General features: G+C 39.6%; 2 protein-coding genes across 3 annotated transcripts; one reads left to right on the top strand and one right to left on the bottom strand.

The window, feature by feature from the left end:
• Positions 1-1,138: 1,138 nt before the first annotated feature.
• Positions 1,139-18,664, top strand: gba1 (glucosylceramidase beta 1). 2 transcript variants are annotated; one of them, XM_088327402.1, is made up of 12 exons: positions 1,139-1,389; positions 1,456-1,647; positions 4,159-4,305; positions 5,143-5,276; positions 6,199-6,371; positions 6,444-6,533; positions 6,596-6,743; positions 9,205-9,429; positions 9,521-9,684; positions 10,876-10,992; positions 13,556-13,684; positions 17,991-18,664. In XM_088327402.1, the coding sequence occupies exons 1-11, from the start codon at positions 1,320-1,322 to the stop codon at positions 13,677-13,679; spliced, it is 1,584 nt and encodes a 527-aa protein (XP_088183528.1). In that variant the 5' UTR covers positions 1,139-1,319; the 3' UTR covers positions 13,680-13,684; positions 17,991-18,664. The 2 variants fall into 2 exon arrangements, with proteins under 2 accessions (XP_088183528.1, XP_088183527.1); XM_088327401.1 differs by lacking the exon at positions 17,991-18,664 and having other exon boundaries at positions 13,556-15,058.
• rnf115a (ring finger protein 115a) lies at positions 15,367-27,854 on the bottom strand. Its single transcript, XM_088327406.1, has 10 exons — positions 27,683-27,854; positions 27,313-27,481; positions 22,932-22,990; positions 22,800-22,860; positions 20,982-21,265; positions 19,805-19,873; positions 19,658-19,730; positions 19,487-19,580; positions 16,145-16,260; positions 15,367-16,070 (listed from the first exon to the last, which is right to left on the bottom strand). Exons 2-10 carry the CDS (start codon positions 27,388-27,390, stop codon positions 15,951-15,953), a joined length of 954 nt encoding a protein of 317 aa, XP_088183532.1. The 5' UTR covers positions 27,391-27,481; positions 27,683-27,854; the 3' UTR covers positions 15,367-15,950.
• Between the last annotated feature and the right edge of the window lie 23 nt (positions 27,855-27,877).

Below are 27,877 nucleotides of genomic sequence, written 5' to 3'. Positions count from 1 at the left end.
ATAAATTAATATGATCTATAAAGATACATAAAGTTGAGTTTAACTTACTTTTGGAAGATGCTCTTCAAGAGGTCCTCCGTGGGAAAAAGTGGCCGTTAAAAAGCGATCCAACCATTTTCTCAACCGCATCAAGCTTTCTTATTCCACTTTTTATTTCAAAAGAAACGGCTTGCTTCTTCTTTACACTTTACACCAACCATATTGAATGGATGCACAAGATATTAAACATGAACAATGTCAAAGTTCTTTACAAGCTAGAGATACAGTATAGTATGTTTACACACGAACTGGGAAGAGGAAGCAGGATTTCTTCTTCGCGGTGGATGCTGGATGACCTTTCACAGCGCCACATGCCGGTAGCGACGGAAAGAAGCACTACAGTAATGTCCTGTACTCAGAAAAAGGTGCACACAATACAAAATCTAACTTATAGCAATGTCCAAGTATTTTTCAACATCCCGAGAAAAATGTTTAAGAAATCTTTAATAAAATCCCAAAGCTAAAACAATGGGGGTGGGGATGTATAAGTATTTTACTAGCTTGACTTGCAGAGTTTTAGTCACAGGGTTGACATGTATGCTGTATGTCCACAAGTAGGGAAAATTTATTTGATGAAGGTTTTTTTTTCCTTTTTTTTGTAGTTTATCAGGTAAATGGCGTCTTTATTTACTATCCAGAGAAAACAACACCGCTCAGCAGGTTTGGGTAGGGTTACTTTAACTTGATTACTTTCAATTTCTTTTGGATTACTCCAATACCAAATATACTAATAAAAGACAAAAGAAACTAAATATGAATAAAATTATGACTCACAAAACGTGGTAAGCTTTCTCTCCTGGCTTTGATCTCCGGCAAAACTAACATAAAATGCGACAGAAACAAAATGAAAATAAATCCAAACAGCTTGCCAACATCATTTTTGCCGTTCTATGTATTCCGTTACTCCCCAAGCCTGCACAAAATTTAGTAATTTTATTCATATTTAGTTTCTTTCGTCTTTTATTAGCATATTTGGTATTGGAGTAATTGAAAGTAATCAAGTTAAAGTAACCCTACCCAACCCTGCCGCTCAGTGGCAAATCACGGTAATTACAACCACGTGAACTATCACGTGACTTCTCCACCAAAACAAGCCGAAAGAACTACCCCAGTCCAAATGGTAGTCCGGGCAAAGTTGAATACCATTAAAATCGTGGGAAGCTCGTCCAAAGTTCACTTTTTTGTAAATGACAAACACACGAATTAACGTTAACGCGTCTTCGAATGTCATTTCCTGACTCGTGATGCCCGACGAGAAGTAAACATTTCGCCTCGACGAAATGTTTCTTTCATTGCGTTGCGCTGTTTTGCTAGCAGCCTTTTGCTACATAACAACAACGGTCTCAAAAGGTAACAAATGCACTTTTAAGAATTGCCTGGAGTCCAAACAATGAATGGAGTATTTCTCATGTTAAGGGCGTCGGAAGTGTGTCGCCAGAAGCTTTGGTCATGACTCAGTGGTGTGTGAGTGTAACGCCACATACTGCGACGGCTTCGGTAGCGTTTCTCTTCCCCCGCCGGGTCGCTATATTTCCTACCTGAGCAGCATGGCTGGAAGCCGGCTAGAGGACAGCCAAGGTCCAATCCGACCCAACAGTACCGGTGCCGGTAAGAGTAACACATATAAATGTTATTTCAAGTCAAGTCATTTTTATTTGTATAGCCCTTAATCACAATTAGTCTCAAAGGGCTGCACAGATTATTACACCATCCCCTGATCTGGAACCATCATGAGGGCAAGGAAATACTCAAAAGCCTCAACATGAGGGAAATGAAGAAACCTTGAGAAGGGACCGCACATGTGGCATCCCCCTTTCAGGATTACCAGACAGCAAAGGATGTTGCAATCACAAATAATACAGAGCTATTGGCCACAAAAAGTATAGGTTATTCATATGCTATAGAGTAGAAGTGTGTTTTAAGCTTTAAGCTTAAACATTTCCACTGAGGTTGCAGATCGGATCTCAGGGGGAAGAGCATTCCACAGCACCGGTGCCCGGATGGAGAACGCTCTCGAACCAGCGGATCTCTTCTTGGCTCTTGGGATCACTAGTAGACCAGCATTTTCAGAGCGAAGACTCCGGAGAGGAACATAGGGGGAAATTAAATTTGAAAGATATGAGGGAGCAAGTACATGAATGATTTTGTATGATACCAAGAGAAACTTGAAATCACATCTTAGGCTAACTGGGAGCCAATGCAGGTTAGCCAAAATCGGCGTGATGTGATCGGACTTTTTTGTCCCAGTAAAAGCCTCGCTGCAGCATTTTGTATCAGCTAAAGCCTCATGATTCTGGACTTCGGGAGACCGGAGAGTAGTGCAATACAGTAATCGAGACAGGAGGTAACAAACGCGTGAATTATAATCTCCGCATCTGACTGAGACAGTATAGGATGAATTTTAGCAATGTTGCACAGATGGAAGAAAGCGGTTCTAGTAAATTTCTTCACATGTGTTTGAAAGGACATATTCGCTCTCCTGTTTTTTTGTACATTTTAATTTACATTTTTGGCTGGTCTAAATTATTCATTTGAAAAGGTTGGGAATTAAATATCAAAATGTACTGTTTACGAAATTTTTCTAATGAGTTATCTGACTCCATTAACTGAACACAACCTACATTCACCCAACGATTTATGCACGCTCGTTTCTTGAGGGAAAAGATGAACAGGAAGCCGACATTTCCACACGGGGGCAGATTTATTTTCCCTAAAAATGTAAGTGTACTCCATTGAAAACGGCCGAATTTGCGACGTTGGAGTCTCTGGGAAGCCTTTTTCTCAAGTCCTTTAGCTTTCTCCTATTGGCCATCTGCTCCCCGCATAATGGCGTGCCGACTCTTCCCATGGGCGCGCCAAGGAAGCCCCCTGGGCTTCACCATCTCGTAAAAGAGTCCCGATGTCTGGGCTACTCAAAACAACACCGAGCGTTTCTACGTCATCAGGGCCTTTCTGCCTCACCAGTGTCTGGATGTGCTGATAATCTTATCAGCTGTTCTTGCCGTTCCTGTAAACAACATTTTCGCACCACAGCCCAGTCAGTGAATATCTTTTGCATTAAATGTAATTTGTATTCAATTGTCTAAAATCCTTTATAGTCCACTGTATAAAATCCTTCAAAAGGTTCTATTATTTCATGTCAAATCTTGTTTATTTTGTATAGCTCTTAATCACAAAAAGTCTCAAAGGGCTGCACGGACCTTTATTGCACCATCCCCTGATCTGAAACTTACATGAGGGCAAAGGGAAACTCAAAAACCTCAGTATGAGGAAAATGAAGTAACCTTGAGAAGAAGGTGTGGCAAATGAGGTAATCCGACTTCAATAATGACCGATGGATGGTGAGGTTATCAACAGATAATGCACAGACACTGTCAACATTAAAAAGTTCCTGTCCCAAAATCTTGACCAATCTCGATGATTCTAGATGAGGCCGAACACCAGGTCCGAGTTCCAGTACAATGGCTCGAAATGCATGCAGAGTTTTCACTGTTTTATTTAAGCAATGTAAAAAAGAAACAACAAAGTCAAGTCATGTTTATTTGTATAGCCCTTGATCACAAAGAGTCTCAAAGGGCCTCATAGACTTATTTTTTCTGTTTCTTTTTCTTTCTCTTAATTTTCTCATAGTTTTTTTTTCTCTTTTTCACGCTTTCTTTTTGTTTTCTCTCTTTTTTTTTTTTCTTCATTTTTACTTCTCTTTTGCTCTCACTCTTTTCCTTCTCTCTTTTCATCAGAATAAATGTACCAGCTCGGTGACCTTACACAGGTCACTAGAATAGATTTCAGAAACGTCTTAGAACTCTAGGGAGGTGGGATTCGACCCAGAACTTCAGAAAATAAACCACTCTTAACTTTTTTTTTTTTAAATTACCGGTAAGCTTGGGTAAAAACTTTTTTTTTTTAAAAAAACAATTAAGGTAATATATACTGCATGAGTACCAACCTTTTTGAAGCCCATAAATACTTTTTGTTACTGATTAACGGCAAGGGCTACCTTTGTGATATCTAAAATAACAAGTTGTCATGTTATTTTTATGTTTCTACCAGTCAGGGGTGTGTTACTGAAAAACAGTAATCAGTTACTTAGTTTAAAAAGTAACTCATTCACCCCCCCAGGCCTCAAACTGACACTCCTTCCATATAAGAAGTACCAAAAGATGAGAGGTTTTGGTGGAGCGATGACAGATGCAGCAGCCATCAACATCCTGTCACTTTCTTCAGGAGCACAGGACCAACTACTGAGACAGTACTTCTCCCAGGAAGGTACATACAGAGATCCCTCGGTTTTCGCGCTTAATGGGGAGCAGAACCACGAGCGAAAAGTGAAAATCTGTGAAGCAGTGTTGACCCTTTAAAAAAAAAGTTAAAAGCCTCATTCACTGCCATAACGTACACATACGTTTTTAGAAGCATTGTCCCTTTTGGAATGATTTCAGTCTGAACAATCACAATGAAATGGCAGGAGTAGTTTGGATCAGATCTTTGTCCACTCATCGAGGGAGCCCCCACTTCCTAATTTTGCTTCTTGTATCCAGCAATTGAAGTGTGTAGGCGGCCCCGTATACCGAGTAGATAGGTAAGCAGTGTGAGAGATTAAAAGCCTTGCCGACTGCGAGCGGGCAACAGACAGAGAAAGGGAGAGAATGAAACCGAAACCCATTGAGTATTTGAAATAAGTCAATGCTTTTTTGTTTGTGAGGCACCCCTTCATTTAAGAGACTCGTCGACTTACAGAGGGGGAGAGAGACAACTAGCCAAAACCCAGTATGTTTTTTTTTTACAGAGCGAGAGAGAGAGATATGCATTATTTAGGCTGAATGACGAAAGGAGCGGGACACAAACTCTTTCAGTGAGATGCAGAACAACACAGAGCAGGTGTTCAGTCACAATACAGTATCAAAGATGATATGAATTGGCTAATCGACATCGGGAGTCAAGAGGTGCTGGCCAATCGGCATGAATCTTGGCTATCCGAAACGTTCCTCGTGGTGCGGGAAGCATTTGTTGGTTTTATTTTTGGGGGGATTATTATTATACCTTTTTGAATTTAATGGCCAATCGGCTTAAATCTTGGATGCCTCAAATATTCTTTTCTGTCAGGTATCGGTTACACTGTGGTACGAGTGCCCATGGCCAGCTGCGACTTCTCCACACGCTTGTACACGTACGCTGACACGCATGGCGACTACGATCTGAAAAATTTTACTTTGGCCCCTGAAGACATACACATGAAGGTTTGGAGAAAAAAAGAGATTATTGTACATAAAAGTGATACCTCTCTGAAACTCCTTTAGCTACTTCTTCCAGGTCTTGTCACTAGAACAGGTGTCCCAACCCTTTTTGAAGTTGCAAGTGAAGTTATATACTATTTTATACGCTGTTTTATTCCACCTATACTCAAAAATACTTGTTCTAAACTCTGACTTTAGTGTTTGAGGGCAAACTCTGAGAGAAGGATGTCGTAAAACGCCTGTGCTTTGGAATGTGTCTTTGGTTTCTGTTTGTGCAGATAACAATGATTTGTCACTTCCTGAGGGGGTTAGAATGTGTGTCGTGCCCCATTCTGTCCGGATAGTGATGACCTCTCACCCTTAACCCAAGCTTCAAAGGACGATTGGGATAATTGCATCAACACGGCGCGGACCAATCAGCCAGAGGCTTGGTCATGGGGCGTGGACATTTGATCGCCATGTGTCATAAAAATTGGCAACCTGGAAGTCCCCGCTCGCTCGCTCTCTCTCCTACACACGATTGAAATTGGCAAGGGAGAAATATGTTTTCAACTCTTTGATTCGGCCAAATAGATTAATATGTGGACTATACTCGGCTCTGTAACTTCTCCGACTTTTGGGTAAGCTCCAACTGTAAGGGTTTGGACAAGAAAAGTGAAGTGTCTTCGGAGTCAGATTTAAGTTAAAGAAATGTTAAAACCTTACACAAGCTACTTTTCATTACTGATTAGCACAAAGGAGAACTAGTACACTGTCCCTTTATCAGATTTAAACTTTGAAGAGTTTAGAATGCGAGATGCACTTTTTCCATAATCACCTGATATTTGGACAGGGGTGTATTGCATTATATACAGTGTAGAAAAAGACAAAGTACTGTGTGTATAGAAGTACTCTACATATACTCATAATTTCCTTTTTTTGTCAGATCCCTTTGTTACAGAGAGCCCAAGCCATGTCTCCCCAGCCCTTGTCTCTGCTGGCTAGTGCCTGGAGCGCCCCCGCCTGGATGAAGACCAACAATGCACTCATAGGAAAAGGCTCCTTGAAGGGAAAACCTGGTGGCAAGGAGCATAAAAGTTGGGCTCAGTACTACATAAGGTTCTTCACATATCTTTAATATGATGCAATTTTTGTATTATTTTTATATGAGAGTTACTATTTGTCTCTCAGATTCCTTGAGGAATACGCCAATTATAATTTGACGTTTTGGGCCGTGACTACAGGAAACGAACCCACTGCGGGACAACTCACAAACTACAGGTGTTCTTGTGCACGCTGGAGGTTTAAGACCGATTGAGAGATGTGATTTTGGTCTTTCGCAGTTTTCAGGCTTTGGGATTTACGCCTGAGGAGCAGAGGGATTGGGTGGCCTTAGATCTCGGCCCTGCTCTCCATGCGTCGGCTTTCCAGAAAACTCACGTTCTCATTCTGGACGATAACCGACTGCTGCTACCTCACTGGGCTAAAGTGGTAAGTGACATTTAAGTTAAATTCTTACTAGATTTTCACCACTCCGAGTGATAGTCTTCTGTTTATTAAACATTCAAAGATGCATGTGTAGAAGTTATAGGTACTGTTCGGAATTGAAAACTTGGCACCATCTCCTGGCTTAAGTTATCATTGCGGCCTCTCTCAGGCGCGTGCAAGTATGTGCATTTATTAGAAGCGCTTAAACCAGCTCAGTAGCCTAGATGGTAAGGCGCCCGCTTTGAGACTGGGAGGTCGGTGGTTCGCGCCCCGGCCGAGTCGTTCCTAAGACTTAAAAAGTGGTCGGCGGCGCCCTCTGTTGGCTGCGGCTGCATCGGCTCGCTACAACGGGTCAGGTGCAATCGACATTTCGTTCTGTGTACATTGTTACACAGAATGACAATACAAGGAAATTATTATTATTATTATAAACTTTTCCTATTTTTGGTGGTTACGGTTGCCGTTCTGACTGTACTTGAAGCAGGTATTTTCTTGCTATTACCATTTTCATGCTACACTAACAAAAACCGCAGTGATGAGCATAAATTCAATCTCCAACCGACCCCCATTATCCCCACTTCCTTTTTACCTAATGTGCTCTGCGTCTCGAACAGTGTCGCTAAGAGTAAGATAAAAGCACATAGGCGCGGTGAGAAAAAGTTATAAAGGCTCTTGAAACTCAGTTGGGGATTGCAAACACAAACTTAATGGACAGATTTTTAAATAAACTTTAAACGACCCACCCACTTTTAATTAAACATCAAAAATGCTTGTATAGAATTTATAGGTGCTGTATGGAATTGAAAACTTTTCTACTATTTGGCGACATCTTTTGGATTAAGTCATCATTGCGGCCTCTGTCAGGCTCCTTTTGTTGCGCGTGCAAGTATGTGCATTTCTTAAAAGCATTCAAATAAACTTTTCATCTGTTTGGTGGTTAGGGTTAGCGTTTTGACGGTTTTTGAAGCAGGGCTTTTGTTGTTATTACCATTTTCATGCTACACTAACAAAAACTGTAGTAATGAGAATAAAGTCAATCTCAAACCGGCCCCATTTTCCCCACTTCCTTTTCACCTAATATGCTCTGTGTCTCGAACAGTAAGATAAAAGCACATAGGCGCTGTGAAAAAAGTTATAAAGGCTCTTAAAACTCAGTTGGGGTTTGCTAACACAAACTTAATGAAGACAGATTTTTAAAGACACCTGAAAAGACCTACCCCCACATCCATGAGTAATTTAACATCCATGATGCATGAGTGTAATTATAACATTATCATAAAAAACTCAAAAACAGACTTCAGTTTTGATAAATAGCTTCTTAGAAAAAAATTTTTTGTCAGAAAATACATTTTGAACTTTTTGGCAAGGGAAAATCGTTCAATGCTAACAGTGTTCAGTATTTATCGCCTCCTGGTGGTTAAAAAAAAAGACTTCATTCATTAAAAAAACAATATTGATTAAAATAACAAACATGATACCTGAACTATCATATGAACGTAAATTTTCTTAATAATCGTAGGTCAAGAATTTTACATTTAGTCCGCCATCTTGCTGGCATGGGAACCCGAAATCTTGCCAAAAGCTCGGCAAAAAATATGAAGTAAGATGATGCAGTTTGTTGAATTTGGGTCTCTGTAGTTTGTATTGTTCCTTGTGCATTTATCCATATACACGCTTCTCTCACACACTGCTCCACTACCTACTCAGCATACGGGACCGCCTACACACTTCAATTGCTGGATACAGGAAGCAAAACTAGGAAGTGGAAGCTCCCCCGATGTGTGGACAAATATCTGATCGAAGCCACTCCTACCATTTAATTGTGAATGTTCATACGGAAATCATTTTAAATGGGACAATGCCTCTAAAAACACATTTGTACATTATGGCACTGAATGAGTTAACAAATAAAAGTATTGTACTTTTTATTTTACAAATTACTTCAGTACTTTCAGATCTAATTTAAGAAATAATTATGCTGTTTCATCGCACAACTGTATTGATAAAGGACCCGATCCACTTTACTTTACATGATACATTGCCGGCATTATGTGGACGTGATGGGAAACTGCATTTTCCTTCCGGTTCTGTTCTACAGAAACCATATATTTTTCCCATTATCAAACATTTTGGAAAAAGTGCCAAAGACCTGCATGTGACTCGAGCAAGTTTAGCAGGTTGAGACGTCCGCTTTTGTTGGCGATGGAAAGCGTCTTCCCCTGTTTAGCCAATTAGAAGGCAAAACACAATGCACAAAATAAATCCGCAAAGTAGCAAAAGTGCGATAAGTAAACCATGATACAGCGAGGGCTTACTGTAAGTTCTTCTGCCACTTTGTGGCCACATCATCTGAATCGAGATGCAAATCTTATATTGAATTACTACCTTTCCGATTCAAATCAGGTTACTTAAAGATTTAATTATATCATCTTACATTTTCACATGTAGATTTGACTCTCCCCAGGTGCTGAGTGACATCCAAGCCGGCCGATACATCCACGGGGTGGCGGTACATTGGTACCTGGACCACTTAATTCCAGCTGGACCCTCTTTAGGAACCACACACCAGCTCTTCCCTGAATATTACCTCTTTGGCACCGAGGCCTGCGCTGGCTGGAGCTCACTAGACCGGGGGGTAAAACTGGGTAGCTGGCAGAGGGCTGAACAATACGCTCACGATATCTTAGAGGTAGGACAGCCGTCGTACCAGGATTTTGACTCATCAAGTCTGCAGGCTGGTAACACAATCCTGGATTTTCTTCTTCTTCACTAATGTCAAGGATTTACACCATTACGTGACGGGCTGGACAGACTGGAACCTGGCGCTGGATCCGAACGGCGGGCCCAATTGGGTGAAGAACTTTGTGGACAGTCCTGTTATAGTTGACGCCGGGCGGGACATCTTCTACAAGCAACCCACCTTCTATGCAATGGCCCACTTTAGGTGATTTAAACGGTGTATTTAGGGATGCAACAACCAATCGATAAAATCGATTAAAATTGATTTTTAAAAGCGTTGGCGACAAATGTAATCCACTACTCATTGTGTTGCACGATTTATGAGCCATTAAGCATGTTAAATCAATGCCAATAAGAGCGAATTGAATTTTGTTGTGACATTGAGGGTTGTAGTACAACTTTGGTTCTGCAGAGGGTGCTTTGAAACTGATTTATAAAAAAAGTATCTTAACATTTTTTTTTAGATAATTTCTTATTGAACATTCCCTTATAATCAACAAAATTGGCATTAACAGTCAAACGCTACAAGGTTAAAAATTTCTAGGGAACAAAAAGTTCTTCAGAAATCTAGAGAAAATAAATTAATAAAATAAAAAAATTAAAATAATAATGATGATATGTCTAACTCAAAAGAGGGGCAGACTCTTAAGCATATTATATGTGATTATATATATATATATATATATATATCATTATATCTCTTTGTATATAATGATCTGTTTGTGGCCATACCAACTTGAGAATGCTCAATCTCGGGAAGCTAAACAGTACTCTGATTCGAGACCACCTGGGAATACCAGGTGCTGCAAATAGGTGATTTGTCACACGCTCTACCGCGACAGCACTGACTGTACCCCTGAGTCTAGTCAGTAAAAATTAATTTAAATGATGTGGCCAAATAAATTGAATTATTATCATTTTCACATTGGGAACGTTCATCGTGTTCAAAGATGTTCAACCCCAAAACGAATTTATTGACATTTTGAAAAGTAAGTTTACATTTTTGTTTATATTTTGTGGAAAAAAATCAACACATTAAATTAAATGTGTTAATCTTTGTTTTTGTTTTGGAAAATAAGTCCAAATTTAATGTGGTCTTTGGATAAGGTGTTAGAAAAAGAGTATTTTACTTATTTGTAGGAGAAGAGCATATATTTGTATGTATTTTTATGTATTGTTATGTTATTTTTTATTGCTTTGTAGTATAGACTCTTCTGTTGCTTTGTGCTCTATTTTCTATCTGTCCGAAACTTCAATATTTGAATAAAGAGTAGGAAATATTCATCGAAAAATTAACCGCGCGATGCGTCGATTATTTAAATAATTATTTGTTGCAGCCCTGGTTGTATTTACTTAACATCAGTCGTACAGATTGATATATTTCATCTGATTATAGCAAACTCCTGTGTGAAGACTCTCAGAGAGTGGGCGTGTCCGCCAGTGAGAAGACAGACCTCGAGTTCTCTGCCTTCATCCGACCTGATGGCCTAGTGGTGCTCATCATCCTCAACAGGTTGTAAAATACAGTAAACACCTGCATGTGACCACCACGGCGTTTATGTTCAAACATGGAAAACAAAACAGCACTTTATCAAATCAAATCCCATTTTTCGTAAAAGACATTTCAGGCAATAAATTGCAGCCGAAAGTCAAGTCATGTTTATTTGTATACCCCTCATTCACAAAGAGTCTCAAAGGGCTGCACAGAACAAAGACGATTGCAAACCACAGACTATTATGACACCATCACCTGATCTAAAACCTACATGAAGGCAAATAATACACAGATATTGTCAACATGAAATATAGATCATTCATAAGCTATATAATATAACTGTGTTTGGAGCCTAGATTTAAACAGTTCTACTGAGGTTCTAGATCGATCTCAGGGGGCAGAGCATTCCACAACATCAGGGCCCCAAATGGAGAATGCTGTGCATTCTTCTTGGCTCTTGGGATCACTAGTAGACCATCATTTTCAGAGCAAAGGCTCCAGACAGGAACACAGGGGAACATTAAATCTGAAAGATATGATGAAGTAAATCCATGCATGATTTTGTATACTACCAAGAGAACCTTAAAATCACATCTTAAGCTAAAATGCAGCCTATGCAGGTTAGCTAAAATCAGGGTAATGTGATCAAACTTTTTTGTCTTAGTTAAAAGCCGCGCTGCAGCATTTTGTACCAGCTGAAGGCTCTTGATTTTGGACTGCGGGAGACCAGAGAGTAGTGCATTACAGTAACGCATGAATTATAATCTTCGCATCTGACTGAGACAGCATAGGGCGAATTTTAGCAATGTTGCGAAGATGGGAAAAAGTAGTTCTAGTAAAAAGGTGCTGTATAAACGCATTTGTCATACAAGAAGACAATAAAATCCCAGTCAGTCTTAAAAACATCATTCACAGACACACGCAATGATTAAAGATAGAATAAAAGCCAAAAAATAGTAATAGATAAAAAATCTGATCATGGCAAGACACAAACTAACCCTGTGAGGAAAGGACCTGAGGGAGGCTTATATGCACATTGATAGGGATGGCAGCAGATGGACTGTGGATTTTCAGCCATTGAACCACATCCTACCATTGTGGTAACCCCAACACTGAAATATAAAAATAGAAATAAAAACAACCACAGAAAAAAAAAACGTAAAAAGTAAAAGTATAGTACAATACAGTAAAATATCAAAGTTAAACAAATCAAAGTTAAACAGAAAAAAAAGATCCGTTAAAAGCCACGTTACAACCGTGGGTCTTGAGCCTTCTCTTAAAAATATTAAGGGTCCTCCGGCAGACCGTTCTATAGGTGAGGACCAAAGTGGCTGCTTCACCGTAGGTTTTCGTGCTCACCCTAGGAACCGCCGTCAGAGAACCTCTGAGACCGACAGGGCTGATATAATAAAGGCAAATCAGATAGAATGTCCCAAGAATGTTAAGACATTTAAAAATTTGAATCATCTTAAATTCAAAAATACTAGCAACAGTGTGTAAAAGGCTTATGAAGTTACAGAAAATGTTTGACCTCCGTTATTGCTAACAAAGGGCACCTAACAAAGTATTGAGATGAACTTTTGGGATTTGACCAAATACTTATTTTACACCAGGTTTCAAAAAATTGTGATTTTCAGACTGTTTTTTTTTTTCTGCACATTCTGGGTCTCGTGGTTGAGGTTTGCTCATGTTAACACCTACACGCCTCTAATATTTTTAAGTAGGAGAACTTGCACAATTAGTGGTTGACTAAATAGTTTTCTGCCCACCTGAATGTGCGAACTGGGACCAGTACAGTGCACTTTTGTTGGGCCAATTGAATTGCACTCATGCGGCCGTAGTCTATTATCCCTAATCCCATGCTGGTGGGAGTGAGGATTGGCAGAAGGAACTTTTTTTTCGGGAGGCTGCCGTCCTCCTAAAATAAAATGCACGACATTAGCCCCGTTCAACTAGTGCTGAAATCAGCATTTGGCAGAGCGCAATTTTTCCACCGGGTCAGTCCGCTAGAGCATGCCATTCCTGCCTAAAGCAAACTGCACTGTTTTGGCCTTGATCCATTATCCCCAGTTGTCTATTGTTAATTGCGGGGGCTGAGAGTGAATTTGTGCCATGCCAGATGGCTTTTCCCCCCCCGTTCTTCCTGCTTAAGATGAACAATACCTGTGTAGCCGCGATCCATTATCCACCGCCGATTATTGCTGAGTGTTGAAACTGGTAGGGAGAGGATACTTTGCGGATTTTCGCATATATTATAAGTGATAAAAAAGGGATTACAGTGCTTCTTTTCAAATTTTCACTTATGTTTGTGATTCCTTCAACACAACATCAAAAATACTAGGACAAGGATCTCAGCATGGTTGTGTATAGCGCTTTTAAACACGCTCTAAATTTAAACAGGGGGCAAGTCGTGACTTCTGCCAGGCCCGTCTAGTTTTTTGATTACGGAACCGAGATGTTGTTACACGTTCAGAGCGTGTTCCCGTTAGAATAGAAGAGAACAAGTCTGAAGTCGACAAGTGCTTTTTGTGTTCCATTTTTGGAGGTTGTGTGGCTCTAATGGATTGTGTTTCTTTTGTAGGTCGTCAACAGAGATCCAGTTTGAGGCGTGGGACCCTTCTGTGGGCTACATCCCCTCCACAGCGCCGCCTCATTCCTTACTCACGCTCGCTTGGTTAAATAGTTGTTTTTTTTTCTTGCTCTGATGCAGGTAAGCTTGAAATTGGGGTGTATAAGACAACCCACTCTCCCACCTTTTTCAGGTTCACTGAAAAACTTGAAAAAAGCTGCTACAAGAATAACACTGAAGTGCAAAGCTACAGTACACCCCCGGGATACGACATTAATCTGTTCTGAGGTGGGGATCGCAAAGTGAAATTGCTGTATAGAGAGGGATAGAAACTAGCTCCAAACCCCCATGTCATCAGATAAAAACATTAACAGAATAGTATATAGTAAATACTACTTAGGTATGTGTAAAATACGTGGAGAGAAAATTCAATTTTATTAATCTTTGGTGTGACAGGACTTGAGCTGGTTAAGTGGAGTAGCAGGTAGATGCACTGGGGGTGGATGGGGGATTCAAAATGAAACTGATTTTAAACCTTTCAATTGCGAGGGTTGTTATACCTCTAGAGGATTTCCTTGCTTTCATTTTTTAATTTTTATTATTGGTCCTGATTGTTTACAACCACTCAACTGAGCAAGTGCGATTTGTAAGACTTCTTATTTGATAATTGCAAGCTTCCTTTCCATGGTTATCATGTTTTTACTCAAAATGTCTTCAAAGCTCCAGTGTGGTTATATTTGACCACTAGTTGGCACTGTATTATGTTGTGAACAAAAACCAGTGCCGGGAGCACAGCATAGCAGCAGGATGGCAGCAACTTCTAGGTAGGGATTCTACTATGTAAGAAAATCAAATTTCTCTATCTGTTTTAAAAAAATAGTTAATGAATTTAGTGTTCAAATCAACATTTTTTTGTACCACTTGGACGCACGACCTTCGATTGCTTCGTTTTGTGGTTTATCTAGCTTTTCTTTTTTCATTTTTATACGTTTTCATTTCCCGAAATATTTAGACAGTGATCAGGAAGCCCTTGCACTGCATATTCAGAATAAATGAAAACAAGAAAATATTACGCACTGTCCCTTTTAAGGATATTTTTAACGGAATGAAAGTATCGTGGGAAGTAGATCAGACAATAAGCATAACAGCATTTTCATTCCAGGATGCAAACCAGGATTTTAAATGACAAACTCTTTCACTGTTATACAACTTTTTTTTAATCCTTCTAATTATTCTTGTTAAAAAAACCTAAAAGAAAGATAACTAAAATAAAACTATAACCATTAAATACTATAGTCTACTACTTGAAGTATTACCAAAAACAGGAGCTGTTTTGTAACAAAATCATTTGTGGAGAAAATGCTGTAAAGAGGGGTCAAGAAAACATCTTATTCCACACAGTAAAGTGTCAAAATGCGTGCACGCTGTATCCTGGGGGTTTACTGTATATATTTTTTCTTGATTGAAGAAAATACGTGTAATGTATGAATGTCTAAAACATTTCTTTCATGGTGACGCTTCCGACTCGTTTGTTAACGACGAAATGAGCTATTGAACTATTTTAAGTCTTTCATGTAAATGGTCTGCATTTCTATAGCGCTTTTCAAGTCAATGAAGACCTCCCAAAGCTCTTTACAATGTGCTTCACACTTACCCATTCACACACACACACACCGATATCAGCGTCAGCCATCCAAGGCAACTACCTGCTATCGGGGGCATTCGGGATTCAGTGTCTTGTCCAAGGACACCTCGACATATAACGCGGAGGAGCCGGGAATCGAACCTGTGACCTCCCAAGTCAAACAAAACCGAGCACTACGTGAAGAAAACCCCATATTTGTAATTTTATTAAGACATGATAGACATTTCTCATTTATATAATATACAGTCTGTTAACCATGTATGTCATTCACATTTGCGTCTCCATTTTTTTTTTTTTGCAAACCTTTTAAGTTTCTGGACTATATTTACATAAAAAAACAATGGCTAATAAAAATGTCATACACTGAGGACTAAAATGACAGGGATAACATCAGATTATAATATGTACACCAGTAAATGAATTAAAATAAAAAAAGGACGAGCGCCGAATATTTCTTTTTGTTGGTGCGAAAGTTTCGAAGTAGAAGTTCAAATAATAAATAAAGTTCATGGGGATGTTTTCTCCAGATACAAAAGCTGACGTTTTTTTTCCCAAAATAGTATTTTAAAGGGGGGGATTGCTTCGGAACGGAGACCTTAAAGGGGACATATTAGGGAAATGGACCGACTCTCGTATCCAAATATGTAAACAGCACCTCCCCCAAACTGTCTTCTACATGTCTCCTTTAAGATGTGTGTACACGGTTCGGGGGGGAAATATTGAAGTTACAGAAAAAAGGCGATTATGACGGGGAAGGGGTTTTCAGAAGGACCATCTTTCCTGCGTGCGGGGGTCCGCCGAGAGGGAGGGGGGCTCCGAGGGAGGCCGGTTGCTCAGGTCTTCGCCGTTCAGACTTTTGCGGCACACCGGACACGTGTCGTGCTGCGAGTGGGGGAGGGGACAGTTAGCGATCGTGGACCAATCGCAATGAAGCTTGTTGGCGTGTGTGGACTCACCATCTCCAGCCAAGGGACTATACAGGCCGAATGGAAGAAGTGGTTGCAGGGGAGTTGCCGGACCGCTTCGCCCACCTCGAAGTCGTCTTTGCACACGGGACATTCCATGCGGCAGTCTGCGTAAAAGGGGCGGAACGCATTTTAAGACCTGGTTGGAATCCATTAGGCCATTTGGTCGGCAACCACCGGGATGTGGACCAATACCGGGCTATAATCGTAAAAAAATGTCTCTTACGAACGTCTCCACATACGAATTTTTCAGGTTACGAGCAAACGGAACGTAAAAAAAAATCCCCCCTAGGTACGATTTTTTTTTTTCAAGATACGAATAAACAGACCAGTATCGTGCGCGCTGCTTTCCGGCGCTCCATTTTCCATCCCATTCCCTCTCTGTAAACAGTACCGTACTCTACCATATGCTAAAGAAATGAAACGTGAACGACAGACTCCAAGAAAAGTGAGCAGCGAGGTGAAAAGAAACGGAAAAGAGTTTTTCTGGTCAAAAAAAGCAGGAAATAGTTCAACAGTATGAAAAGGGGATGCGTATTTGTGATCTTGCCAAAAATCAGTGTCTGAAATAACGTCTGGCCGGACGCCCGGGGCGTGCATCTTTTACATCAGGCGTACAATTTGCTTTATTCCGATTTCGAAATCTTCGTTCGGTTCGGAAATTTTGGTTTGTTTGGCAATTTGCATACTCGGCAGCCAATCAGAAGCCTGCATCAAATAACTTTGTGCTTCCGGACTCCCCCGAGCGTTATAAGGTCGCGCATTTTCATATCAGTCTCCAAAGTAGACGCAGAGAACACAAGAAAAATGGATAAGTGGTTAGGAATCAGGCCAAAACCTCAGCCCCAGAAGACATACTCAAAAGAAGCAAACAAAATTTATGACGCTACACAACGTAAAGCATCATGGAAAGAGGAGTTCACGTGTCTTGTAGCAGACGGCGCGACGCAAACATTGCATGAATGAAGATGAGTCAATATAGGTACATACTGATGGCAGATGGAACAGCGATGTCATAATCCATGCAATGAATGTTCTAAGTAGATTTATAATGAACTTAATTTTAAAGTATTCTCTTATATATTCTGATTCTCAATCCTTAATACTTTGCAACAATGGGATTTTTTTGTGATTAGTCCTCTTATTGCGTTTCAAATTGTGAAAAATGGGGCAGGCAACTTTATGGCTGGGAAGGCAATTCTTTTTTTTCCCCTGGTGTCCGGTAACTTTTTGTGACGAGTTTCAGTCACTGCAAAAATCTATGGCTGCAATCCATAATTCTAACATGTATATGTTTCATGTTCTGATGCTTTTTTTTATGATTTATTTTTTTTAAAAAAAGGTACTATTGCATTTCTTGGAACGGATTAACAAATTTTCATTGAAAAGGCGCCTCTACTTACAAATTTTTCAAGTTACAAATCTACTCCCGGAACAAATTAAATTTGTAAGTAGAGGTTCGACTGTATTGTCGAGAAAAAGAAGGTGGCCATAGTTTTCGCTCATACTGTGTATGCATTTCTCTTTTTTTAACCCGCAAACAAACTCAAAAGTTCCGGTGTGCGGTAAAGATCGACCACTATGGGGTTTTCAGAGCCGATACTGATTTTTAGTATTAAGAGGCCGATAACCGATATTTGGTTATGATTAATATTGGATTATTTCCCCCTTTTAAGGTATTTATAATAATACATTTAATTATGAATGTAACAACAAAAAACACCTGAAAAGCCATTCGGGAGCCGAAAGCCTTAACTCTTTTTAGTGAGCCAACCAAAAAAGCTGGTTCTCTTTAAAAAATTAGAAAAAATATTCAGGCTTCCCATGTCTTCAACAGAATTTTCACTTCCCAGAGGATAAAAGTCATCTTGATTTTCCTCGCAACCCTCGAAGAATTTGACGATCGAGCGCCACAAATACCAAACATGCGCTCCTCCAAAAAGTGCACTAGCCAGAAGCAAAATGTCGATTGTCAGTGCGCTAGGTGTGCGGAGGGCTAAATAGCACAAAAATACACTTGGTTAGAAATGTTTCAAAGAAATCGAATGATCGAATTTGAAATGGAAAAATCACTCAAACATCACCTCTGTAAAATCAAAGGATGGTGTAAAAATATGTTCTTTGCAGAAATGATAAACTCATTTCCACATTTCTAAAACACAGATATTTACCATATTTTCAGGACTATAAAGCCTTTAGACACAAAATAGCCAGATATTGGAAAGTGTGTTTTTCCAGAAATTACGGTATACGAATTCTACTAACAAGCATTGTTGTTCAAATGAGATATTTACAATCCGATGAGATATTCTCATTACTTTGGGATGTTTCTCAGCAATTAATATAAACTAGTGTTTGAGTTTTCTTTCATGTAAATGTTCTACACTTATATAGCGCTTTTCAAGTAGATGAAGACCTCCCAAAGCGCTTTACAATTTGCTTCACACTTATTCACACACACACACACACACACACCAATATCAGTGTCAGCCATGCAAGACAACTACCTGCTTATTGGGGGCATTGGGGATTCAGTGTTTTGCCCAAAGACACCTCAACATATCATGCGGAGGAGACGGGAATCAAACCTGTGACCCCTCGATCCCAAGACGAGTGCTTTATCTCCTGACCTACTGCCGTTTAATTACTGTTTGTCATTGTAGGTTCTATCTTTAAACCCCTTACAATATAACTTGACTGATTACGGTTACCTGGCATGATTAAAGCATATTTGCCCTTACAAGGGGGTTAAAAAAACAATAAACAGTGAAATCCACCTTAATTTTATGTGTTTCACCTATGACTGTTTTGCTACTTGTTGACTGAATTGTCTTGATTGTCATTGATAACAAGTCAAGTTTATTTGTGACGCCCTTAATCACAAAGACTCTCAAAGGGCTGCACAGGCCACAGATTATTGCAAACTACTATTATGACACCCTCCCCTGATCTAAAACCTACACAAGGGCAAGGAAAAACTCAAAAACCTCAACATGAGGAAAATGAAACAAAAAAGTAGTGTACAACAAGAGGAGTCGTGATTCTTCACGATAAACATCAAATAAATGATGAAAAATATCAATACTTTAGCCCTGAGCTGAACTGCAACATCAATTTCCTTTCCAAATGGCAAAAACAGTGCTATTGATATTCCACTTCAACCAATTACTACAATACAGTCTTTATACCAGTGGACCAACATTAGATATTTTAATTTGGTGTACTTACTCGGAACAAAAACAGTGATTATTTGCACAAATTAATGTCCAGTATTCACTTCCTGTTACAATGAAAGTGTTGAATCATGAAACGATCGTATGATGTGTGACCCACCTGCTTGTTCCTGAGAAACATTCACAAAAGGTAGAGAGGAGATCCTCTCTTTCTCAGCCGGAGGAGGCCCCGTGTTCTCCAGCTGACCTAGTAACTACGCAAAACCGACAAAATGATCAGCCGCGACCAAGAAAAGATAATAAAAATATAACAATTATGTCACAGGTTTACTTGTGTTATGACAGCATCCAGGCCGCCCTGTCCCCAGGCGTAGTCTCCTGGATTAGAGTGCAGCATCCCTGTCCTGATGAAGCACAGGGCACCGATTGAAATAACAGAAAATGACCTTCGAAAGGAAATGTCATGACGGCGTTCTACCATGACAGCGGTGGTGAGCCGGAGACTCCGGAGTTGGCGAAGAGGCCGGCGAGGAATTGTTGGACGATCCTGAGTGACAGGCATTGGAAAGTCAACGCATTTCTCGACATTTGTATGACATGAGACCGGGCATGTCGTACATACAGCCCATAATTTTTAAGAACGTCAGAAGAAGTCCCCAAGTCATTTATATCAAAGGTTATGATTTTTAGTCCTAAATAAATGCAAACTAGTGTCGAGTATGTATAGCGCGGTGAGTTGTTAGAATAGAATATTAGAATTAGAATGTACCTTTATTGTCATTGATACAAAATGGGTTGAACACATTGTGACAACGAAATTGGACGTGGCACTCCAGTTTCACAGTGAGGATAAAAGGTGTAAACTGTATTACACTCAACTATTAAAATAAATCACTTAACACATTCAATGCTAAACATGAAAAAAAACTTTTCCCGTTGTGTAAGAAAAAAATTCATAGTTCTTAGAAAAGATCCCTTTTTTGATTCTAATATGTAGGGTAGTGGTTGGCCAACCAATCGACTGTGGGTTGTGTGGTACTGGGTCACACAGAAAAAAATAAATAAAATAAATAATGCCTTAGTCTTAAAACATAAATTGTGTACACATGCATTCTTTTTTTCAGCCATGGAGGTGAATATCATCTAGATTGAACAATGACATAATTTACTGCAATGCGACTCAAACCCACATCGTGGCGGTGAAAATGCCATTTCCCAGCCATAAATTTACTAGGTTATATCTCATCATTACACTATTTTTACTCAAAGTGCCACATTGTATAACAACGTTTTGGCTGAACACATTCCCATGACGCTCCATTGCAATGTATAAAACAACGCTGTATAACGCTTGACCAATCAAATGCTTCTTTAACATAAAAAAAGGTGATACAACATGGTATAGAGAGTAAAAATAGTGTGATGACAAAATGGAACGCCTTTTCTTGTGTCATCTAGATCTCTAGTGGTCTTGTGATAACACAGTGGATATAGGCTTAATATTATTGTTGATATTGCTATTATTACTATGTTATTAGTGGGCCAGGCTGCAAGATTATTTTCAGGCATTAATGGTTTTGTCTGTGGCACAGATAGATCCAAAATGAGCAGACTCAGAGTAAAAGTGCATTTGCGTTCAGGCGAAACCTACGCACCCTTCGACGGCGGGCGAGCGGTCGGGCCTGCTGCTGACTCTGGACCGGTACCTCCTGGGGGTGTGTAGACGCGGGGGCCGCGTCGAGCCCCAGTGGTCTCCCGTGTCTAGCGGGCTCGACGCGGGGCCCCCCAGGCCGGCCGGGACGGAGCCCCCGATCGGCCCGCTCCCGAATCCTCCGAAGTTACCGAGTCCGCCCAAACGGCCCCGGGTGAGCCGGGATTCCGCGTCGGGGTTGTCACCGTCGATCGAAAACGGCCGCTCCATTAACAGCAGGTGCCATAGCTGTAAGAATCGTGACAACAACGTAGGTTAACATGAATAAAATAGGTTGCAGCTGTTTTTTTTTAATCCGGGAATAACAGTTGAAAATGTGGTTGTCCACCTGGAATGACCATATCCCATTTCCTATTGGACATTCCGACCTTGAATGTGTTTGGCTCTAAAGAGCGGGGTCTTTCAAGTTAGAGTCAACAGTATGTTTAGATACAGGCAATAATCTGATTCTAAACAGAATATTGGATTTCTGGGACAATGCAAATGAATCAGTTACATGTCCAGAGGCAAACAAATAAACCTGTATCTATAAATTTGGGCATAAAGCGATTGGAGGAGGAGCAGCACAAGCAACGTCATTACGCAAAATGGAAGTGGTTTCTCTACTAAACTTTTGAAAAGAACTAAAGAATAATTTTATTCATGTCACCAGATTCAAACAAATAGTCAAGTCAATTTGTATATCCCTTAATCACAAGAATTTTCAAATGGCTGTACAAACCACCGACTATTATGACACAATCCCCTGATCTAAAACCCACATGAGGGCAAGGAAAATCTCAGCATTGAGATAACTGCACATGACTAAGAAAAAGATAATATTTTAATAAAGTTGTTATACTTTTATATCAATATTCTGTAATTTAAAAAAAGCCATACATTCCTGATATATTGCATACGTTTTCTATTGTTTATCATGAAAAAGTATAAGGGTAGGCAATGCAGCAAAGCTAACAACAATATTTCAGTGGACTTGTAATGCACTTTGTATTCTGTATTCTATATCTTTATTTTATTATTTTATTTTATTTTTCAACACAACGATACTGCAGGAAGTGTGCATTTCCCTATGGGGATGGATAAAGTATATCTATGAATCCCGAATGGCATAAAACCACATTTGTTTCCCGCACACCCCAAAATTGATCTCCCTTTAGGCATCTTATGTGTTTACAAGATGTGGTTATCAAAAGCATAGACTTACATCATTATTGGATGGCTATAGCTGTGGCATCTTCTATACATAAATGTCAAATTTACACTAAGGGGCAGAAAATTAAACTCAAATGTCCCAGAGAAATCAACCAATACACATGAAGCTTTTTGGTAAACCAAATAGGTTACAGTTTGCATGTACCATTTTCCCGTAGCATAGAAATATCCCGGATAAGGGAAACGGCGCATGCACAGAAGCAATGGGATTAACTGAATGCGCATACATGCATGAGTAATAGGAAATCTCGAAAACTCCATAATTTGATTTAGTGCGAGTTGACATAACTCCGTCAAAGTACTGACAATATTACACGTTTATTTGGATTATCGGCTGAAAGTAAATGTAGCCAATATAAAGGAGTGCGTAATTGACTATAGCATGCTGACTTATACAAGACAATCTGAAGGTTTCATTGTAATGTAGCAGCTTGTTTCTGCCATGACTCTTAATACAATATGTGAGAAACTTTTGAAAGATAATCCATTCCGAGTAACGATTCCGACAATTGTTGGAAGCAGAAATTTGACAAAAAGATGAGAAATATACCTCTGCAAACTGAGCAGTCGGGTCATCTAGTCCGTTGGCGCCGCCGCCTTCTAAGAGGTTACTAGAATTGCAGACACAACAAATTACAGTTTGTCCAGAGTCCAAACCCTTGAACTGAGTCACGGCTCTCACCTGGAATCTTCTGTCACTTCCTCGATAAAGCCTGAGTCACAGCGGGGGCAGATATACTCCTTGAAAAAAATTACAGGATGACACAGTTAGACAATGACGAATAACAGTCCGGACTGAAATAAGAATGCTATTATTAGAAACCGAAAGTCGACAACATTGACAGCAAGCGCTTTCAGAAGAACATTTTAGAAATAAATGTTTTGATAATAATTTATGATCCCAAACAGTTTGTCCTTTGCATACAAGGGTATGGCTGCGGCTGCATCGGCTCGCTACAACGGGTCAGGTGCAATCGACATTTCGTTCTGTGTACATTGTTACACAGAATGACAATACAAGGAAATTATTATTATTATTATTATAGGGCATCACCGGATCCTGCAGTCGTACCTCTAGTCGTGACCTTTTAATGTTTATACTACATACAGAGTTAAAGAAAGTGTATTACCCAACGACACAAGACTCTCCATGCTGTTGCTGGTAGCCATGCTGCACTCAGTTTGTCAGCTTTTACAATTCTCCCCCGAATGAGTTAGATTTTTGTCCTACGTTTTTCTTTACCGGTCTCAAATCGCAGCAGGCCACGACTTCAAACAGGAATATTACGGTACATGACGTCAAGTAACCTAAGAGGTTTAGCTGGTCTGCCTGCCACGCCTAATGCACGTTCAATTCTTTGAAGGAAGGACTGCTTTAATTTTAGACACGTGAAAGTTGGCTGTGTGATCAGAGATGATTAGGATTTTCTCCTCGCAAGAGATCTACATGTCTTTTGAATGGAGTACACTTGGTTAGAAAGTTAATTTACCTCTGGGAAGATACAACTTTTTTGACAGGAGATCAAGATTCAATTTCATGTTTACAATCTGCTGTATATAGATCACATAGTAGTCTTAAAAGTCAGATGCAGACCCAATGGAGAATGTCACCGTACCCAAGGAGACAACATTGTCCATGACATGAGATCATTTGATGCTCAACAACAGCAACAGTTAACATTGCAATCTCACCTCATTTTGTATTACTACTGGTTTTATTTTTACGAATATCAAAATGTTATGACGCAAGAGTTGGATTACAGAACAGACCGTTTCTGCTTCAAGTGCATAATTTCTTCCATGAAAAAAAATTATAAGGGGGAACAGAAAATTGTTGTAATTATGTGTTAAGTTCAAGAGGACCAAATATATAAGTTATGAAAAGATAATGAATTAAATATGTGTCACTGCAGTGTACAACGTGTCCCCCAATAATTCTGCAACCGGCAAATTGAGTCATTATAAAAATGTAGGCGCAGGCGGCTGCTTCAGGTTGAGCAACAACGCAGGCATATGAGTGTTCATTTATTTTTCCCCCCGGGGGGATGAATCTTCTCAAATGTTTTATGCTGCCGACAAATATTTATAAGCAGTAAAAAGGTAAAGCATCACATGATAAACCTATTAATGATAATGTTACCCCTGTAAAATGTATCATTGCCATGTTGAACCTTGAACTTTATTTTGCTAAGACATAAGCACTCATTTACCACTTATCTGAATAACAGACATCATTTATTTAATCCACCACAATGAACTAACTGCATGTATTCGCCGAGTTATTTTTATTGGAACAAGAAAACTTGATTCGAAGCATTAAAACTGCGAAAAACAACTTTTCCACTTCAGCGTCACACTCTTAAAACAAGTTGGGTTAAAAAACAGCCAAGTTTGGGTTAAAAAAACCAACCAAGTTTGGGTTAAAAACAATGGGGTTGATTTGAACTATCGAATTTTGCAGAAAGAACAAAAATTGAGACATACATTTTTGTACAAAAAAATTCTGCAAAAATGATTTTGTTTAAAAAAATAAAAAAAAAACACCTACCCCCAAAACTGGTTCATTTTATGCAAGACAGTCTGGGTCATATTATATGGAACAACCCAAAACCATTGGGTGGTTTTGTGTAAAACCTTTCAGAAAAATGGGTAATATTGTCGCAAATATTGGACCAGTCTCATTTTTGACCCAAGTGTTTTTAGTGCGCATGTGCGGCACAGTTCTGAGGTCATGAGATCGACAGTCCTGCGTGGAGTTTGCATATTCTCCCCGTGCTTGCGTGGGTTTCCTCCCACATTCCAAAAACATGCATGTCAGGTGAATTGGTCGGTCCCTAGGTGTGAATGAGCGAGTGAGTTGTCTGTGTCCGTCTGCCCTGCGACTGGCTGGCAACCAGTTTAGGGTGTCCCCTGCCCATTGCCTGAAGATAGCTGGGATGGGCTCCAGCACCCCCGCAACCCTACTGAGGATAAGCGGGGCAGATAATGGATGGATGTTTTTAGTGTACATATTACAGTGTCCTAGTTTTAATGTGGGAATTTTTTTATCACAACAAATGTGTTCAATAGAATACAATCCAGGATATAGGTGTAAATACTAACTTTTTGACCTATTGTTACATTCAATGGTAGCAGATATAATCAAGAAACTCGCATTAAAATTAAGGATTATTTTTTTATTAGAAAAGAAGAAGATATTACGCATTGATGTAGGTATAAATCATCCCCAAATAATATGTTGACTTTTTGGACCATAACTACTTGCATACCAAGGCTAAGCATTTGTCCAAATTCCTCAAAAGTACAAAGTATTAAAAATTGGTAAATAATAATTTGACATTATACAGTGTGAGCACAAAGATGCTCTACAACTGCAAAGAGTATTTCAGAGAAAGCGCCTCCAGAAGAGTTAAAAGAACTATTGAAACGCCTTAATATTCAACAGCATGAATCCTTTATGATCTTTTCCTGGTGGATCTGTGCTTATGTAGATGGTCATAGTATGACAGACAGTGTGTTGTATTTGACAACTAGATGTCGCTGTATTTAGTGCAACCGAGAAAAAAGTGCGACAAATCACGAGGAAGAATACAAAGTACGAAGAACTCAGACTGACCAAATCACACCTTTTTTAACAACTTTTCTCAACGTTTTTGGGAGGTATCCATAGCTGCCAGATACCGGACAATAATGTCAGCTTCCTCTAGGTCAGGGTTTTTCAACCTTTTTTGAGCCAGGGCATGGTTTTTTACATTGGAAAAATTTTGCGGCACACCACTAACTAAAAACTTTATAAAATGACACTGAACACTTTGTTTAATTACAATATAATTTATAAAACCCCAAGTTTTTACAGCACAGACACTTGACAATCACATAACATTTGCAGAAAACGATTCATAAATGTTTTATAAAATTCTACATTTTAAAAAATGACATTGGATAATTTCTCACGGCACACCTGACGATCTCTCATGGCACACTAGTGTGCCGCGGCACAGTGGTTGAAAATCACTGCTCTAGTCAAGTCATCTTTATTTGTATAGCCCTAAATCACGAAGAGTCTCAAAGGGCTTCACAGATTATTACACTATATTACACAGACTATTTTTCAGCCGACGAGAAGAGTAGGTTATTCATATGCTATCGAGTAGAAGTGAGTTTTAAGTTTAGATTTAAACATTTCCACTGAGGTTGCAGATCGGATCTCAGGAGATCCTCATGTTATGTGAGATAAATACAAATATCTTGTCACGTCAAGTCACATTTATTTATATAGCCCTTAATCACAAAAATGTCTCAAAGGACTGCACAGGATTACAATTACACAATTACCTGATCTTAAACCAACATCTTGACCTATAGTATTAAAAAATGCATGTTTATATGGGAATTCACGTCTTCATGCTTATTGTTCAATTCAATATCGCCTGTATCTTAATAAATGAAGGTTGTTGTTTCTCTTTTTAACTGGGGGTGGGAGGATCCCTTAACCACTAGGGTCTTAGGGGCACCATTTCCTGTGGTGTGTCTTGGGCAAGCCCATCCCTCTCCAGTCCTAGGAGGAGCTAAATAATACACAATATCACTTTAAAGTGTGCACACCATGCCCATGATTGCCTTATAAATTGAAAGTAGAATTACGAATGCAAAAAGTAGGGTGACTTGTTATAGAAAATCAAGTAATCTGCACGCATAGACGTGTAAATTACTCATTTAAATATACATGTAGGTATTTTTCTTATCTTTGTCTATTTGAGGAGGGCAACACACACCAACCAGGACAGACAAGCCAAAGCTTGAGGTTACTGTTTCGATTTTTCACGAGCACTGGGAATTAAATAAACCGGGCGTATAATTTAAATGTGAATTATTTGACACACTTGGTTAAAAGCCGGTGTGTGACAATTGCAACAACAACACACACCGCTAACTGCTAGCAGGCTAGCTAGCCTTTTAGCTAAGGAAGGCAAGCGGAACACTCGGTAACCGACCTCGACGCCAAATTGACAGCCGAGCATGCCCGACAACATGAAACTGTGAGTGAAAGACAAATGTCTTACCGGCAATTTCGGGTTGACTTCGCCTTTACAACAGTGACAGAAAAACCGATGAGGGGGAACAGCCGCAGCCTCCGCCATCTTCCCCAACCGAGCACACAAACAGTGACGTCGGTCCTCCAAAAAGTCACTAGACGGGTACGCCTCCTTCCCGGCATGCACCTCGCGCCAGCTAAGCCAATCACAGCAGCGAGTCAAGCCGTTTGCGGAAATGTACCGTTGTTTACATATTTTAAACTTTATTTGAACATTTCAAAGTCCACTTAACGAGCTACTTTGCTACTGATTTCTTTTTAATTATTTTTTTAAAGGAAATATTAAAACAAACAGCAGCCAGATGGACCAAAAATTGCAAGAAAATACAAGAGTATACGTTTTTGCCAAGTGCAGAATTTCTCAGATTATGGAGTTTTCAAAATGATCTTTAGATAGATGCAAAGTTGACGGTGTGTATTATTCAAACCAAAACATACTTAAATAAGACTATTTTTGGTACGATGTCAGTAAAAAAAAAAGAAAACACTGTGCACAAGTATATCCTACATTAACAAGTTATTTTGACGGGTCA

Source organism: Urocampus carinirostris, chromosome 2 (genome assembly GCF_059441175.1).
Source record: "Urocampus carinirostris isolate Australia breed hairy pipefish chromosome 2, RoL_Ucar_1.0, whole genome shotgun sequence".
Taxonomy (NCBI): domain Eukaryota; kingdom Metazoa; phylum Chordata; class Actinopteri; order Syngnathiformes; family Syngnathidae; genus Urocampus; species Urocampus carinirostris.
This window is presented reverse-complemented; position numbering and strand designations above follow the sequence as displayed.